Source organism: Postia placenta (genome assembly GCF_002117355.1).
Source record: "Postia placenta MAD-698-R-SB12 unplaced genomic scaffold POSPLAscaffold_15, whole genome shotgun sequence".
Lineage (NCBI taxonomy): Eukaryota > Fungi > Basidiomycota > Agaricomycetes > Polyporales > Adustoporiaceae > Rhodonia > Rhodonia placenta.
In genome coordinates this window covers 464773-482045 of record NW_020169846.1, presented here as the reverse complement: position 1 = coordinate 482045, position 17273 = coordinate 464773, and the positions used below count along the sequence as shown (strand labels likewise).

At 51.2% G+C, this 17273-nt stretch overlaps 6 protein-coding genes across 6 annotated transcripts; 2 read left to right on the top strand and 4 right to left on the bottom strand.

Annotated features, from left to right (window-relative positions):
- Positions 1 to 652: 652 nt before the first annotated feature.
- Positions 653 to 1210, bottom strand: POSPLADRAFT_1049465 (hypothetical protein; the record flags this gene model as incomplete). Its single annotated transcript, XM_024479752.1, has 3 exons — positions 653 to 739; positions 798 to 868; positions 979 to 1210. The coding sequence occupies 3 exons, from the start codon at positions 1208 to 1210 to the stop codon at positions 653 to 655; spliced, it is 390 nt and encodes a 129-aa protein (XP_024335018.1).
- A 1079-nt stretch (positions 1211 to 2289) lies between these two features.
- On the top strand, positions 2290 to 3622 carry POSPLADRAFT_1049464 (hypothetical protein; the record flags this gene model as incomplete). Its single annotated transcript, XM_024479751.1, is given in 6 exon segments — positions 2290 to 2499; positions 2561 to 2842; positions 2866 to 2883; positions 2960 to 2961; positions 2981 to 3296; positions 3359 to 3622. The coding sequence occupies 6 exon segments, from the start codon at positions 2290 to 2292 to the stop codon at positions 3620 to 3622; spliced, it is 1092 nt and encodes a 363-aa protein (XP_024335017.1).
- Positions 3623 to 5371: 1749 nt separating this feature from the next.
- Positions 5372 to 5794, bottom strand: POSPLADRAFT_1154616 (hypothetical protein; the record flags this gene model as incomplete). The annotated part of the gene is made up of 1 exon (XM_024486863.1): positions 5372 to 5794. One exon carries the CDS (start codon positions 5792 to 5794, stop codon positions 5372 to 5374), a length of 423 nt encoding a protein of 140 aa, XP_024335016.1.
- Positions 5795 to 6695: 901 nt separating this feature from the next.
- On the top strand, positions 6696 to 7563 carry POSPLADRAFT_1036335 (hypothetical protein; the record flags this gene model as incomplete). Its single annotated transcript, XM_024477146.1, has 2 exons — positions 6696 to 7121; positions 7174 to 7563. 2 exons carry the CDS (start codon positions 6696 to 6698, stop codon positions 7561 to 7563), a joined length of 816 nt encoding a protein of 271 aa, XP_024335015.1.
- A 705-nt stretch (positions 7564 to 8268) lies between these two features.
- POSPLADRAFT_1185076 (hypothetical protein) lies at positions 8269 to 13672 on the bottom strand (the record flags this gene model as incomplete). The annotated part of the gene is made up of 19 exons (XM_024489126.1): positions 8269 to 8775; positions 8829 to 9552; positions 9617 to 9758; positions 9820 to 10228; positions 10408 to 10423; positions 11666 to 11706; positions 11758 to 11909; positions 11965 to 11991; positions 12044 to 12059; positions 12118 to 12200; positions 12258 to 12340; positions 12408 to 12476; positions 12527 to 12551; positions 12613 to 12761; positions 12815 to 12904; positions 12961 to 13033; positions 13090 to 13364; positions 13414 to 13441; positions 13501 to 13672. The coding sequence occupies 19 exons, from the start codon at positions 13670 to 13672 to the stop codon at positions 8455 to 8457; spliced, it is 2895 nt and encodes a 964-aa protein (XP_024335014.1). The 3' UTR covers positions 8269 to 8454.
- A 652-nt stretch (positions 13673 to 14324) lies between these two features.
- On the bottom strand, positions 14325 to 16389 carry POSPLADRAFT_1049462 (hypothetical protein; the record flags this gene model as incomplete). Its single annotated transcript, XM_024479750.1, has 11 exons — positions 14325 to 14532; positions 14599 to 14715; positions 15060 to 15119; positions 15185 to 15291; positions 15346 to 15388; positions 15579 to 15622; positions 15662 to 15719; positions 15979 to 16014; positions 16068 to 16129; positions 16246 to 16311; positions 16339 to 16389. The coding sequence occupies 11 exons, from the start codon at positions 16387 to 16389 to the stop codon at positions 14325 to 14327; spliced, it is 852 nt and encodes a 283-aa protein (XP_024335013.1).
- Positions 16390 to 17273: the final 884 nt, after the last annotated feature.

Sequence of the window (17273 nt, the reverse complement as noted above, 5' to 3'; positions counted from 1 at the left end):
TTTTGCAAACCATCCACACACCGCGATTCACTCTATTGACAGCATATCGGGCTGGAGGATCAAGAAAGGCATGGTTGGAACATACTAAATCGGATGTCCGATTGGGGACAACGGCTCATAATCACTGTACATCTGTCTTATCAAGAATTTGCAGAAAGCCATACAAAGTGTCTTAAGGCTCCCATTCCACAACAAATCTATTTCTCCTCAATCGGCTTCACAAGTAGACTACAATGTATGTCTATAATGTCATACAAGTGTCAGAAGTACAGTCTTAAAGGTAGAAGACGAGATCACGGTGTTTTGCAAAATTGATCGACTTTGCAAAACCCCGTACTCCACAGTATGCCGCCGTCAGGGCAATGCGTCCATGCTGATTTGCTAGGACCCCGGAAAGTCCCCCCAGACGTCTGATCCCTCAAAACCCCGAAAATGACCCTAAAAATGACCCACTTTTGGCAGTATTTTGCGTTTTACGAAATCATTTTGTCATTGATCCCTCCCAGAATCGGTGAGTAGACAGTTCTCCCCAAGATACATCGAAATATGCAATGTGCCTGAAATCCTCACGCTTAGATCGTGACAAACGGTATCTTATCTACCCCGAAATGGGGTCTGCGCGGGATCAGAGCTCTTAGCCGGGGTCCTGTTCTCATCTGCCCTCGGGCCGTATTACCCCGACCGTCTCCTGGCCGCCCTCGACCTTTGACCAGCAGGCAGTTATACCGTTATACGCGTGCTTTCAGTGAGGATACAATGCACGGTACAATCACAATATTAAAACCCATCTGACTAACAAACACGCCATAGTACTGCGTTACATTACCAATACGGAAAACGGATGCGATCGTGAATAGCTCTCGATATACTCGAATAGATCAATGCGTACATATTGTGTTGTAGTTAGTGATCACACCATATTATCTATAATATGGCTCACTGAGAAATGTTTCCGTGCTCGAGGCAAGAAACACTCACAACCAGTGGGATTGAAAGCACCCGTGCGGCCTGTCGCTCTAGAGCGCAGTGATGTCACCTCTGTATTGATTTCAGCGGTCCACTCTAAGCTGTGGATAGAGCGATCGGACTGATGTCCAGGAGCATTCTGTACAGGATTGCTCTCGATATCGTTTGGTTCCCGCACGAGGTGCGGCAGTTCAATTGGATCCAGTGGCATTTGCGGCAGAGCTTCCGCCAACCAATTGAGCATTGCGACTATTTGGCGTTAGACCGGGTCAAGTTCTGAGTGGCTGAGATTTACGTACGGAAGTTGGACTTTATAGCGGCTGTCGACATGTCAATGCTATGTATATTCCATATTTTGTCGGGACTACTGGAATGTTGAAGCGACTCGGTACTCGCCTGGTATGTATCTATCAAGCACCAGAAGGGCAGAAAGCTTAGTAGACTCACAAGTAGGTCTTGACGCATCAGATCAATAGTCCTCTTGTTTGCGTAGATGCGCTTCTTGAGAGGATTCAGCCCGCACCACGCAGGCGAATATTGACTGTATAGAGAGGCACCGCGTCCCTCTAGAGACAGGCGAAGTATGGCTGTTCTCATACTAGGGTTCGCACTGAATAAGATAACGACAAGAATTACAAGAATGGCTTGGGACTATACTTGGGTATTGACTCCCGCAGGTCGTCGAGGATCCTGCGCGTTTTCTCGTCAAGCTCTTGGCCAGGCACGTCTTCAGCTTTGATGCGAGCTATGTAACGTTCCATATCATCGAGTGTATCAATCGCCCTTTCGATGATTGCGGGAGCTGAGTAGTATTCCAAAGCTTTATTGAGTGTGGCAAGGGCGGCTGTCACAAGTCCATGAAAAAAGGTGTCTTTTACTAGACCAGTGGGTTGTTCTGTCATATCATAAATGAGAAGGGCGCAAAACCGAGGTGCGGGACAATCGCCAAAGTGACTGTGCGGCAGGGTGGGGAAAACAGTGTTTTAAGTATTACCTTCAAAGAATATCTCTCAGTGGCCTTGAGAACGCCGCGCGGCAAGCCAATCGATGCTCTGAAGCAAGGCAATGCACGAGACGACATCATGTTGAGCCTTAAGCTAACGATCTTCGTTACGCAGCGCTCCCGCAAGCTGACCTTGTCGCCGCATTCATCGTGGAAAGCTCGGAGTCTAGTGGTGGGTCCATGTTTGGCCGCTGTTTGGCAAATTCAAATTCTGGTCACGAGTACTTTCCCATCAGCCACGAAAGCATCACGACTCTGAGCAAGGATGCAGCCTTTGACTGAATTGCACATCGACGACGTCCGCTTAGCTCAAACTGAACATGGGCCCAGAAGAAGAACAGGCAGAGATCCAATCATCGCAGGAGCTGTTCGCGCAGCTTGGTGAAGGGGAGAAAGCGTGGAGAGATCGTCAGCCATTCCTTCAATCTCGTGGGTATATGCTACGACCGAGGTACCGTCCCGGATGGGTGCCTTCATGGAAGGGAACGAATCGGCATCCAATAGACTTTGAGGACCATATTCGACTTCCGGTAAGCGAACAAATTTGAGGTGATGATTGATTATTACCATCAGCTTGTTTCGTGGCTGTAGATTCGGAGACACCTAATAGATGCGACTAGGATCGAGGGCGGACAAATTGTGTACATCAAGCGAGTCAAGACAAATGATGCAGAATCCACAATTGCTACTCTGCTTCGTGCTCCACCTCTTCGCGACAACCCCGCGAACCATTGCGTTCCAATATTGGACCTATTCGAGGACGATGTCGACTCCAGCATTTCGTATATGGTGATGCCATTCCTGCGCCTCATAGACTCCCCTGAATTTGAGACCGTGGATAACCTTATAGATTGTGCCGACCAGCTTCTGGAGGTGCGTTACGACATTGTCAATAGATCTCCAACGACCCTGATGTAAGTACAGGGTCTTGTGTTCCTGCATGATCATGGCGTGGCCCATAGGTAGTCACCCACTATCAACTTTTTACAGACGTGTTGATCGAATGTACAGGGACTGCACATACAGAAACATCTTGATGGAGGCCACAGCGCTGTTCCCCAAGAGCTTCCATCCGGTGTACGACGAGCTGCTCCCAGATGGGTACACGCCAGCACCTATCCTATCCCGCATATGTGTGCCGGTCAAGTATTACTACGTTGACTTTGGGATATCCGTGTTTATCCCACCAGACGTACATCCCAAGCTAGCCATCGGGCCGCACGGTAGGGATAAAGAAGTTCCCGAGTTATCGGAGACCGTCCCATACGATCCATTCAAAGTCGACATCTTCATCCTCGGCAATTTCTTCCGTCGCTATTTCTACGACGTGAGTGCCCCGTGTGCTGAACCGTGACACGCAGCTCCTGATTCACCATGCGGCGCCCCTAGAAATTCTCCAACGTCGACTTCTTCCTACCTCTGATCCGGTCGATGACGCAGGAAGTGCCCACGTCGAGGCCGACTGCGGCAGAAGCACTGGCGCAATGGAAGACCATACGGTGCCGTGTGTCTGCTGTGCACAGGGCATGGAAACCACGGGCGCGTGAGGATCCCTGGTTTGCCAGGGTCGGATACGATGTATATGCGTTGTTCAGGACGGTGTATTATGGTGGGAGATACATTGTCGAACGATCTTCTGAGCTGCAGGGCTGATCATTGTTTGGGCTGGGGGAGTTTCTACCCTGTCCGCGGCATGCGAACTGTATCAGGAGGAGGTTTTGGATGGATGGGAAGTTTACCATCTTGTATACAATTTGATTTCGTTGGCAGTCGTGCCACTGGCGTACGTGATCTGCTGCAAACAGAGATATCCTTCACTCTTGAGATTCCTAGCGACATATGCAATTCAACGTGTCTATTTGTGACTGTCAACAGCACAGCAGCAATGGCATCGTGTCCACAGGGAAATCGTGTAATCGAACAGGCTCCTAAAACCATCCGTCCGGTGAGTTCACGCTCCTACATACTAGAGCGCAACTTCATGTTTTGTACGAATAAATAGAGCAGGTGTAATATTGCCTAATATATTATCGTGATCTAGGTTTATGCGGCTGGTGAGGAGGTGATGTCACCAGGACGGCTGGCCAGTGTTATGCCCGGGGCATGCCCGACTGCGCGCCCATTGCACGATCGAGCATGTCTCAATACTATTTAACAAGGCAGATGCTCAAAAAACTCGAAGCAGGTTGTTGTGAGAACGACGCCGGAAAGACCGCCGGCAGACAACGTCCTCGATGGACAGGGATCAATGGGTGATTAGGTTACAAACCGATGGGGCTACCTACGGCGCGCGACGCCTACATAAGTCCTATTCCCACACCGGCGCACGACCACGTGACCCGGGCCGGCAGCAACGCTTGCCCGACATACCCAAAAGTCAACAGTTGTTGGGGTCCCGCATGGCGCTTTTGGTTGCAGACAGCAGAGTCTATTAGGCTGTCCCCTCAGGGTGGCATTGGATTGAATGGTCGATTCACAATTTACTATGGGGTGTATAGGGTTGCTCATGGCCGCATTCGCAAGCCTTGGGTTCACGAAGCACTGGACTTTTTTGATAATTCTCGTGTCAATAGATGCGTTGAGACCTTTTTTACACCTGTAAATATTTTCAGTGCAATGCAATGAGTTTTACTTGTACCGGCACGAATCTGCGAGGACGACTCGTTTTGAGGGTGTCATAGGCATAGAGTTGCTCAAATCGTCACGGCATGTCACCGCGACAAGTTCATACTCCGACGCAGCAACATCGAGACGAGCATGGTCTTGTAAACGCATCTGTGCGACGTATGTGCATGACTTGCTTAATAATTTGCACACTAATCATCATGCGTACCACATCGGATCGGGTTGAATTTAGATGAGATGAAAGCACCCATACCAACGTCAGTCATCGTATGTACCTTGTTGTTGCAACCAAGCACTGTCAGCGACATCTCTCCCAACTTTACAGGAATAGACAAATATTACAAATTATTGCATACGCTGCACGCGCAATGCCCAGAGTGAGACGAGCACGAACAAACACATATTTACGAATAATGACATGCACGGGCGACGGCTACATGGGAAAAGACCGATTGAGAGTAGCGTAGGTTAAGACTAGTATGAGCTAAAGCAGCAAAAGGAAAAGAAAAAAAATGAGATGGGATGGTGGTGATACATCATATGTGCGGCCGCGAGAGCGAGAGCGATCTGGACAGACGGACGGTCGATCAGAGCAATCCAGGGAGTGGAAAGTATAGTCCAGGATGGCGGGACAGGGAACGTGGGAAAAGGTCTAGGGGAAGGGCTAGGGCTCGGAGCGGTGCGTACAATAATTTTCGATAATCCTGTGGTAGTAAAAGCTTCGACTGACGCATGGGACATACGGGCGGGGCGTGGGCTTATACCGCGAGAAGCAAGTTATTCGGCCACTTCGCCGGCATAGCGGTCGGTCGTTGGCACCTCGGTGGGGTAGCGCGGCCAAGATACGGTGAGCATGCCGTCGGAGAGCGACGCCTGGACGTGCTCAGTCTGCGTGCCGGGCGGAAGGGCGAGTGTGCGATGAAACATGCCGTACTTGATTTCCTGCGCATGGTAACCACGGGGAAGGCCCGCCGTATTCCCTTCGTGAAGCTGGAGAGCGGATGGCGGCGACGGTGAAGCAGAAGGGTGCACGAGGTTGTGAAAACGCCGCTCGCCCTGGATGACGAGCGTCCCGTCCTCGATGCGGACGGAGATGTCATCTTGCTTGAGTCCCGGCAGCTCGAGCATGGCAACGACGCGCGGGCTGGCGGGATCGTCGCATAGGTCCATTCTGTAAGAAGGGATAGAGCTAGTGAGCATGGAACAAAGGAGCGGGAGAAAAGTTGATAATAGAGCAGCAGCAGTCGTAGTAGGAAGCTTACCTTGGCTGGTATGTCCGAGGCGCGTTTGCGGGGCCGCCTGACTGGCGCTCGCGCCGGCGGAGTAACTCGCGCAAGAAGGTGCGCGCGAGTACGCGGTCCATGGCGCGGAAGGCAAATTCGTCGTTTCCGGGGCTACTGGTCGGGTGGCGGTGGACGCGGGTCATTTTGTGTGTGCTGGGTGCAGCGACGACGACGGTCATGGGGAAGATTGAGTGAGTTGGGGATGCCGCAGAATTGAGGGCTTATATAGGGGCGATGACTCGACTCTGGAACCGCTGCGTGGGGTAGGACAGAGTTGCCCCGGATTGGTGGTAAGCGTGGCGCAGAACGAAAAACATGTCGGTGATGAGTCAAGGAATGCGGTCAGGCCGGGAGAGTGGTAGCAGCGTGGACAGGATGCAGTGCTCCGACGGCCCACTCCCTTTCCCGACTGCGCAATGCGCTCGGCCGCGGCGCGCTGTGCACGTGATGCGCCCGAGGCGATGTGCAGCTGTGTCTTCTCACTCAACACCGCACAGCTGCGATTTACGTTGCCGCGAATGCTCTTCATCGCCCTCCGTGAAGCCGACGGCACAGCGCGACTTTGACTGTTTGTCTCCGGGATGCAAGCGTCGGACGCGCCTGATCCCGTCTCTGTCATGCTGTCTCGGGTTGCGCAGACCTCGAGCTGACATGCTCCGTCTCATGGTCGACATATCTCCTAACGCCTGGCTGACTCTTCCTCGTCGTGAATGGCATTTCTCCTCACACGTTTTAGCCAGCCTGGCGGCTGCATGACTAATCGCGTCGGCATTTTCTAACAACAATTCCAGTGCGATCCGGAAAGATCCAGCACAGGAATGTATATGCTGCGAGCAAACTCGATCATGTTCGCTGCAAGACCGGGGACAGGGCGAAGCGTCAAGCAGCTATCCCGGTCTCGAGATTCGTGCCGCAGTGGGAGCATCAATATCTACGTAAGGTCACACTGGTGGAGTCGAAGGCACGTCGTCAAATTCGGGGCTGTGCAGCGCGTCACTGTCATGCCCCAGAGGCGGGGCTCAGCACAGTACCGTATGACCGGCACACCGATCGCAAGTGCCCGGATATCCAACGACTGCTGCGCGGGATCTCCAGAGGGGCGGTACTACTTGTGTATCCTTTGTTTCCCCCGCGGATACTCGTTGCCGGCCAGAGCAGTCACTCTTCGTGAGCATGCTGCGCTCAATCTTATTGCCATACCTGTCGCTGTCCGAGCAGGCACGAAGACCAGTCAAAGCGCGCGAGTCAGACGCACCCATACCCTATGATACATAGCGACAGATCCGCTGATGTCAGGTCCGCCTTCCTCCTTTGTCTCCTCTTGGAATCTTGCCCACGAATATGACTGGATTCTACTTATCTGTGCCTGCTTTATGCCCCCACAGACGTCACCGTGGGGTGCCGTCGGACGAGTCAGAGTGCAATGCTGTCGCACCTCACATAGCCGCAATAGGTGCACAGAGCCCAAGACGCCCCGAGCATTGTTTGGATTTCGAGCGCAGCACGCTGGGCCTCACGGACGCCGGCGGCAGGATGGGTCATGGAACCCGGGGAAGGGCGCCCCGGCGCTACAAGTGCGAGACGCCCAAGGGACAGCCTACAGATTCGTCCCAGGCGTCTAGACATGCTAGAGACGACACAGGGCTACAGAGCAGCGCTAGTTGTGCACCGTGTCCAAGTAGATGAGCGACGTGTACTTCGCTGGCTGTGTTCCGCAGAGACATGGCACGCGTCTGGATATCCGACGGGGAACGCGCCACGAACAGGACTCGCCAATATTAATACGGTGGGCGTGCGCGACGCGACAGAATAAATAGGCGAGGATAGTGTACTCGTTACATGCTGTCTAGCTTGAAGGTCTGCACGATGTGGGGGGGATCCTCCGCAGCCTTTCTACGTCCAGATTGCTTGCACGTCTGTATGATCTTCATCTGGAGGAACAGTTGGTAATGCAGAATGCCGTTAAATGCCTCAGCGACCCCGAGGGCGGTCTGCTGTTTGCAACCGGTATGGTAGTCTCCCACTCTACATTACGATCTTTCTAATGAAGGGAAGACGGTCGTAACATAAAGGGAGTATGGGGACTCACGTCGGCGTCAGAAACATATATCTACGCTACTTACCTTTATGGAGCCGGCTGTGGCAGTGCTCTTTGCTAGATGCTTCACTGGCGCTTGTGACAAGACATTCCGGCGACGATGCTTGCCGTGGCAGCTACTGCTAAAGTACGACACACAAACTAGAATACTGGTCCGGGAAAGGGCCTCACATAGAACATGTAGTTAGGCCCCGCGTCACGGTATTCTGATCCTGCAGCTGTGTTGGAACTTGGGATTGTGGCGAGCGCATGCCATCGCGGGTGTCATTGCTACGACGCGTGCCACGAGCATGTAGAAAATCATATATGCTGTTTTTTTTTGCCTTCTTCTGCATTTGAAGAACCACCGCCGTGTGCACATAACACTGCCACAACCTTGTGCGGGTTTCAAGTAATTGTGAACTGCCAATGAAAACGATGAAGGCAAGCGCGGGTATCGTACGCCAACGACCTCGGCCGCCATCCCACCATTTGATCTATTAGTACGTGATCAGCCCTGTCGTCGGGGCCCGAGGGCCATTCAACACAGAGACCTCCCAGAGCGGCAGTGTAGATTCGAACATGAGCCACTCCCAGTCGTCGCAGTCGAAATCCCGCGTAGCAATCTTGAACATCGGCCACGGCGCGGAGAGGGCGACCGAGCCATCGCTTCTGCGCTCGACCTCCCTGAAACGGCCATTGACGCCGATCACCTGCAAGCGTGGTGCTCTCGAGGCCAGCTGCTCGACGTCAAGCACGGGACCGCGCTCGTGCTGTTCCTCGTGGACGTAGATAAATCTAAGCTCGGAGAGGTGCGTCCACTGCGATATCGTTAGCCGTATCCTCAGTTCAAGCTGATTGTGAGGCCACTGACCAGCCCGTGCCATGTTTCCGCGTCCACTTCAAGGCTCTTGATTGAAACATGCACGCGTAGAGCGCGGATCTGGGAAGGAAAGTGTGCCTGCAAATGCCGTGCATCATCCTCGCGGAACACCTCCGCCTGCAGCGAGAGCCCCAGCGTCTGCAGCGTCTGCGATGATCTGAGGAATGGTAATAGCGTCTTGAGTTCTTCCCAGCGATAACTGGCGGCAAAGTCCAGCCTGCGCAGTAGCGCCTTTTCCCTCACGAACCCGACCAGCCCATCGAGGGTAAAGGTCTTCCCATACAACGGATCGTACCCCGTGTATCGCAAAGATGTGAGATGGGGTAGAGCCGAGCTGTTACGCGCGAACATCTCCATGACGCCCTCATGGTCGCCGCTGTACGACGCAAGACCAAATGAATGCAGGTTGGGACAGCGCTGGATGATGGTCTCCACTTCGTCCACTCCTTCGGAGTACTGTAACTCGAGATCTCTCAGATGGAGCACCTGAGCAAGAGCGTCGGGGCAATCGAGAGCGAGATTCCCGCCGATTCTCAGACACTGGAGCGTGTCGCGGCGGGCGCTTGTGAGAGTGCGGAGGAACTCTTTCTCTCTGTCGTATCCGGTGAAGCCGTCGACTCTGTAACCAGCCTCAAGTTGCAAAGTAACGGACTCCAAACGGTCGAACGAGTCCAAGCGCAGGTCACCCAGTGTCATATTCATGGGACCATCCTGGCTGCATGCGCCACCAGGAATGTTAGGATGCAGCCCACGGCCAGTGCGAAATATTAGGTGCTTACGGAAAGTGAAGTTCTCTCAACGGCGGATGCGCTGAAGCTAGCGCGTCGATGCATTCCTGGTCCACATCGAGGGACGATCGATATTGGGAGACCACGAACGTGGTCAGATTGTGCAGGCTTTTGAGCGCAGACAGTAAGCATTCTGTGCGGGACACCGTCAGAAACCCTAAAAAGTGGCATTTTCAGGATACTAATAGGCTCACGTCGCGCTTCGGATACTCTATCCTCTGCCTCGTTGATGAACACATACACTGCCATCTTCCGGACATATGACGCAAAGACCACATCGTGCGCGATGTGTTCGAGAAGGGCGCTGGCCCGCGTAATGTTATCGCGTTCCAGCTGCACTATTTCTTCACGGGCACGAGTCCGATAAGCCCACCGCCAATCACAGAGGCCGAGGTGAATGTAGACAGAAGAGAATAACGTTCGCGCTGCTATCCCATAGAACGATCTGCAAACGAAGAGACAGGAACGCTGTCCAGCCCTCGATGTCTTGGGGATGATGATGTCCCATATCTCTGGTGAAAGGAAAGCCTGACCTTGGTGTGGCAAAATAGACATGAGGATGGGTATCGAGGCTGAGGTGAATAGCCGCCCATGAGCTACAGCCTATATAGCGTCGTGGCAGTGCGGACTGTATTGCCGTTTTCACGACTTTTTTGGGCGCAGTTTCACTTTTGTATGGTTCCGTTGCGATTCTTTATGTTTTGTCCAGCGGCGCCCGCCTTACTCTGTGCATTAATTCTAAGGTTGACCTTATCCATATTCAACCGAAAGTTGGCACGCACGATAAACTCTGATATACTGTTCACAAATCATAAGGCAGTTCGCTTAAGTAAGTGCTTGAGACGTCAAATAGTGGTCTCATACCCATCCCCCCCCGTATCCGCACCCCACCACCGCAAAAAGGGGGTCTGGGGCAGTTCAGTAGGTATTTTCTTATGATCATTAGAGTAGGTTGTAATGGTCATTAGAGTAAGTTCTTATGGTCATTATAGCGAGTTCTTATGGTCATTAGAGTACTTTGTTATGGTCCTTATAGTACTTTGTTATGGTCATTAGAGTACTTTGTTATGGTCATTATAGTAGGTTCTTATGGTCATTAGAGTACTTTGTTATGGTCCTTATAGTACTTTGTTATGGTCATTATAGTAGGTTCTTATGGTCATTAGAGTACTTTGTTATGGTCCTTATAGTACTTTGTTATGGTCATTATAGTAGGTTCTTATGGTCATTAGAGTACTTTGTTATGGTCCTTATAGTACTTTGTTATGGTCATGCACACCCCCTATTCCGTTTAGCGCCCATGTAACGGTCACAGATTTTGATATCGCATCTGATTCACCTCACCTATTTAGGTAACTACTCCTAGCAACTTTCGCGCATGCACCTGCCCTTCTATACTTCGCTGTTGCCAAATGACCGGATATGAACCATGCAAATCCATTCTATTATAGCCAAAAGACTACACAGAATATTTCAAGGCGACATAAGAAAGCTGTGTTCACAACTCAGCAATGGCCTGATACATTTATGGCTGAGGGGTTCAAGGCATATTTTTATACTTGAATGGAATAACAAGAAGTAGTAGATATATACATGCTGTTGCACAATATTGCTCGCAGCGCTGAAGAACAAGTGCGCACGCGAAAGTTGCTAGGAGTAGTTACCTAAATAGGCGAGGTGAATCAACGGAATGATGCGATATCAAAATCTGTGACCGTTACATGGGCGCTAAACGGAATAGGGGGTGTGCCTACTGAACTGCCCCAGACCCCCTTTTCGCGGTGGTGGGGTGCGGATACGGGGGGATGGGTACGAGACCATCGAATAGCATCGGTAGATGCGCTGGGGACCCTAACCTATAGTTAGGGTCCACGTTAAGCGAACCGCGACCGACGATAGAAGTATGTCGTACAGAATCACATTATATGAGATGCAGCTACACCTACACTACTCGTTCTGCTGCTCATGGTTTGCCCCCCAAACCTGACTTCAAATCATGAGAGGTGTTTTCTCGCCGTCACACACTTCTATACATTCGACCTATCCCTTATGCGGCAGTCGGTATTGAAGCTTTTTCTGACCTACAAAGAAATATTTCTAGCTCATTCCTAGACCAGAGGGAATAAGCCAACCTCTGCGCGGAAATCTGTGTCATCCAGGACGCGAACGCCCGTAGCCGCAAGCGCCTTGGCAACGTTGAGAGTGGCCCTATGTGCCGCAACGGTAGCAGCAGCTTCAGTGAACGCTATCGTGTGGTTCCCCCCGTTCGGCACCGTCGGGATTCCTGAGACAATCATGCGTTACTAGTGCAGACAGTTGCCACGTGCGGCAGTTCTCACCGAAGGACGGGTGCAAGGCGGGAAGAGCTGCCGAAATTGTCCTCAGCAAGGCACACCCTATGAGACCACAAAACTATACCGTAAGTGACGTTGCCCTAAGAAGATGACTTGTGTAACCATTCGATCACTCAGGAAAGAAGACACGCGACACACAAAATCAGTCGAAGCACCAGCGATGCCATGCACGTAGTCGACGGGTCCGTACCGGCCCCGGAATACAGCAGCAAATTCGTCCCCTGGTGAAACGATCAATTCACGCTGGTGCGACAATGACTGCGCATGTAGGACCTGACCTAACGCCTTGTTCTGTCTGAGATCAAATGTCGCGGCGCCCTTGTGCAACTCCTGCCGACACGCAGACGAGATGGCTGCACCCCTAGGACATAGCGTGAGACATACATGCGTCCGCACGAGTTGAAACGAGACTTGCGCAGGCGACTCACTCGAAGCACGCGATGACGCGTTGTGTCGACGCGTCCATTTCGGCGCGGGTCGGTGCACGCACATACCAGCTGGTTCCGCCCGTGAGTCACCAGTCAGTCGGTCCCGACCCGAGACGTACATCATCTTCGCATAGTCCGGGATAACTGCACATGAATACAGCACGTGAGCACCGCAGCGACAGAGGTGACTGGAATGGGGACCGACTATTGGGCGTCCAGTCTTTCCCGATGAAGATGCCATGCACGCGGTGCGTGGGCCGGAGCTGCTGGCGCAGCGCGGAGATGCCGTTGTATGCGAGTACGGCGGCATCAACAGCGTTCTGGCCTTCCCAGGGAGACAGCGCGGCGTGCGCGCTAGTGGGTTGTCAGCGAGAGGAAAACAAATGGATATAAGCCGATGCACTCACGTGTGACCGAAAAACTCGACTTCCAGGATCTGTCGCGCAAGGCAACTGCTCAGGCTCGCAGAATGTTTGGGACCGGGAGCCGGGTGACACCTGAAATCGTCGAAGTTGATGCAGAGCGGGTAAATGTGCGAGTATATCATACGAACATTAGACAGGCAGCCATGCCCTCGTATGCACATTTCTCGAGCAATATCGCTTTTCCTCCGCCTCCTTCTTCGGCTAAAAGGTGTACGAGATCAATAGAAAACCTACGACCTAGCATTGTCAACGTTTACCTGGAGTACCAAGCAGTATGACAGTGCCTGGGATATCGTGTGTCTCGAGGGCTGCCCTTACGGCAAGCGCCACCGCTGCACCAGCGATAGCAATCAGGTTATGGCCACACGCGTGCCCGATACCAGGAAGGGCGTCCATCTCTGAATTAACTCCCAAAATGGGGCCTCCGGTGCCGTAAGTTGACCTCGCCTCCCAAGCGGTAGGAAGAAGATGGTGCTTGGTCACAGCCCAACCTTTGTTTTCCATGTACACAGTGAGGGCATCATGTGTACGACTATGTTTGGTTAGTCTCCGCACGCTAATCTATGGCAAGGGATACTCACTGTTCTTCCCAGCGAACCTCTGGATGAGCTAAAGAAGCCAAGACGCGTCATATACTCATCGCACGTACAATCAGTCCTCGAGCGCACCGTGTATGTCAAGACTAAGAGCGCGTAGCTCCTCATCCAGTGATGCCATGACTGATTCTATGGTCTCGAGGACTTCGTGCCTGTAGATGGACTCTCCAGTGCCTTGTACCTCGGTAGACGCATCGTCGGGGTGCCAGAATGGCATAGTCATCGCATTCTCACTGCCGCACATATCGTACAAGTGAGCTGTTCTATAGAGGTCAAGGATCACCGGACTATCCATCAGAATATACGCGAGCTCTCAAAGTGCACTGCTGAGTGATCTAGCACCTGACTGCTGGTTGTAACAAGTCACGGCGCCGAAGGCACTGCACGGTCAATCCGGATGGGCCATCATCTGGGTCGATTGCAGGATATAGGCTTCCTCACTATCTGCAGAATATAGGCCTGGCACGGGCTTCCCGATACTCCAACATATCGTGGCTGCTATGTTGATTCATGAATACCTGAAGGAAGCAATTACGGTGTACACCTCATAGCCGAAGATATTGCTGACAGTGTTCGAACCCCAAGCAAGGCTTATGGAGCCTATTGGAACCCTGAGTGCTTCCAGCTAGTACTCGACGATGAAAAGGATGACAGGACAGCTAGATATTCCGAACTGCAGAATCCTCATGTTGCTCTTGTGGCGTGGGAACCTAATTCCGAACTGCTTTCCTGCGCACAATAAATATTCTCGTCTAGGTTTTGTCGTGCAACACATAGTACCAACATCCTGGGTCCCACGTCGGAGCGACGTCTTGGACAAAATTTACGCGTGTTTACAGTTCTAAAATAGTAACAAGAAGCTGGGCATGACACCGATTCAACACAACGAGGACAGCTTATGAGTCTGCCGGGATTTCTGATATATCATCCGACTCTTTGCAATCGCCTTTATCAGTCAGGTTTGCACTAGTGGGAGCTGCTTCCAGCCTAGCAGCTCCAGGTTCCTTGAGGCTGCAGTTCTGACATTCAGCATCCCCTTTCTCATCTTGAACGGTGCATCCTTGATGAGCAGCTCGATGCACGGTAATAATGGGCTTGGTACGCCTGTCATTCACAAAACAATAACGTCAGTAATCCACACTCGTCACGCGCAAGAAAGCGAGCACACACCGGACCAGAGGTAGGTCATTTGACAATGGGATGTCGACATCGGGGAGGTCCATCGTTGTGAGACCATTCGAGAGATACTTCCGTCCGTCCATGCCAACATAATGGCGAGCATTCAATCTATCAGGGCCAGGTACGTCAGGGGTGTAGGAAGGTGAGATAGGATAGACTTACAGTGCGAGGAATGAGTTGAAATAAACTGCACATGGAGTTTCAATATTATCTTCACGCATGTCTTTGAATGTAAGGATGTCTTACTCTTGCTTCCAGGAAGGTGAAATACCACCCAATAAAGCACGTTCCTCTTCACTGAGACGTACTTAGACAGAGAAGTTAGTGTGTGGTCTTACTGACAGGTACCTCAAGCTCACTGCGATAACTTGTGCGGTCTGTACGATGCTAAACGGCCTCCGCAGCCATCAAATAGATTCGCAGGTGCAAGATTAAGCATAACACAAACTCACGTTGTTAAGATCCCTCGATTAACCACATAAACTGACAGCTTCTGAATCATACGATTCGTTCTGTCATGGCGACGTTCCAGTGAGCCTCAAGAGATCGTGACAGACATGAAACTCGAGCGACACACGTTTTAAAGTTTAGATCCGACTTGTTCTGACTCAGGATCAAGTTCAATGCTATGCTTGCGCAAATGTCTGCCAAGCTGGCTGTCAGTGCTTGCAAAATGCCCGTGACCTGTGTATATTGAAAGAATCAAGCATCGTCAAACAGATTTTCGCAAGGACGTACTTTGACCGCACCAAAGATGGCGGGAAAGATGGGATGTTGGAGGCTGGAGAAGAGGGTCAGAACACTCATCGTAATAGATCTATCATGTAAAAAGATACCTATAGTTGACGTTCACTGGTTCAACAGATCAGACAATATTCGTAATGTGAAACCATGAGCAACACGTACTATAGCCAATGACTTACAAACACCGCGATGAGGGTCAGTTCAACTTGAATGAGTAAGATTCGTACCGCACGAGGTCAACGAAAGAGAACCCTGTATAGCCAATTTCATTCTACCAGACAGCTACCATTGATGTGAACTTAAAACTCACTAATAGGATCGTCAAGGACCACTGATAGACGAGTTTTCCCCGGAGTACTTTTTCGGTTCTGTCATATTCCGACACAATGCATAGCAGCGAGACTCACGTATCCATATCGTGTATATGTAATAACTGTTAATGTGTCAGGTGAGAGGGCAAGACTGTAAGTCTGTTCGTAGGTAGTCACAACGCACCATTGCACGATAAAGATAATCAGTGCCTGTTGAAAGCATACAGTTTTTGAGAAGATGTACTTAGAGCATGATGTCTGCTCACAGCAATACCATACTCTGCCTGAATTTGTTCATGTCAGCGCATCGCAGAACATCGCATTGAGCGTTTGGTGACGGACCGATGCGGTACTAGACAGAGTTCGGCCTCATAAACATGCATGCGAATTGCAACATCAACTCACTTGAACAATCTTGCAGATTCGATAAGGTCGCATCGGACCCTGATTGTGTAGTGCCATACGATCTGCACCGTATTCAATGTTTCACATAATTCATGTCCAGCGAGCCTCGTACCACGGCGTCAACGATGGTTCCTGCGGTGTCAAGAAGCCTAATTGCGCGACCTCAATGAATCTCCACGGAAGCGTGGAAAGGGAAAATGTACCATAAGAGAGCCACCTGAATGCGAGTCAAACCGAGGAGCCCCTAAGACCATGATCAAGAGGGGCGTACTAGGACTTTGATGAAAGTCTTGTCCTTTGGATATTCCGAGATATAATACATGACTTGGGCACAAGCTAGACCATAGAACCTGTGAAACGAGTGAGCATGCCTTGGAGCGGAGTCAAAAGAGACAGTGCTAACATCAGAGCAAATGTTGTGCCTATCAGCGTGGGACCAAGGGCTTGACCTATCCTGTGATCAATAACATCCATCTCTTGACTAGTGACTTGGAAGTCGCCAACGACCTCCTCTGATACAGAGCGGTCTTTATAGGGAGTGAGACAAGAAATACATCATTGCCCAGTACCTGCGACCGATATGCATGTGGCGGGAACAAATCCTCAGGATGACTGCAGGTGCGACAGTCTTATGTTCACTGTCATCTCCTGTGGATCAGGGTTAGACGGCGGAACGTTCACTGGAAAACCCACACACATTTGATTGGAGTATATGAAATACACCAAATATTGTGGCCGTCCATGCGGGTTTGTTGAATACTAGCGACTGAGCGCATCTGCAGCGAGGAATGTTATTTTGGTTTTAAAAAAAACCGTTGGATACAGCAGGGACAAAGCTGCTAGTACGTGACTTTCGAAAGGAATGAAAGCTTGAGTGCATCAGCGCAGAACCCATAGTGACAGTCTGATAGACTCGGAAACCAACCGGATCTCTCGGCTTAACATTCCCACTTGGTCCAAATTTTGGCCCGGCATGCCAGCCTGAGACAGTGACCTGTGCTAAACTGGCACAGGCTGCACTGTCTGACGAATGTCAGCTCCCACATACTCACATGGCCGCCTATCATTATACTGCTGCTGTATCCCGCATAATCATTGATAGGAGTCGAAGAACACCATCGTTTTAGAAGTACGTCCACAGACACCAGCAACGACCATTCTGATGCCATTGAGCAGAGGCAGACACCGTGTGGAATAAATCAGAGC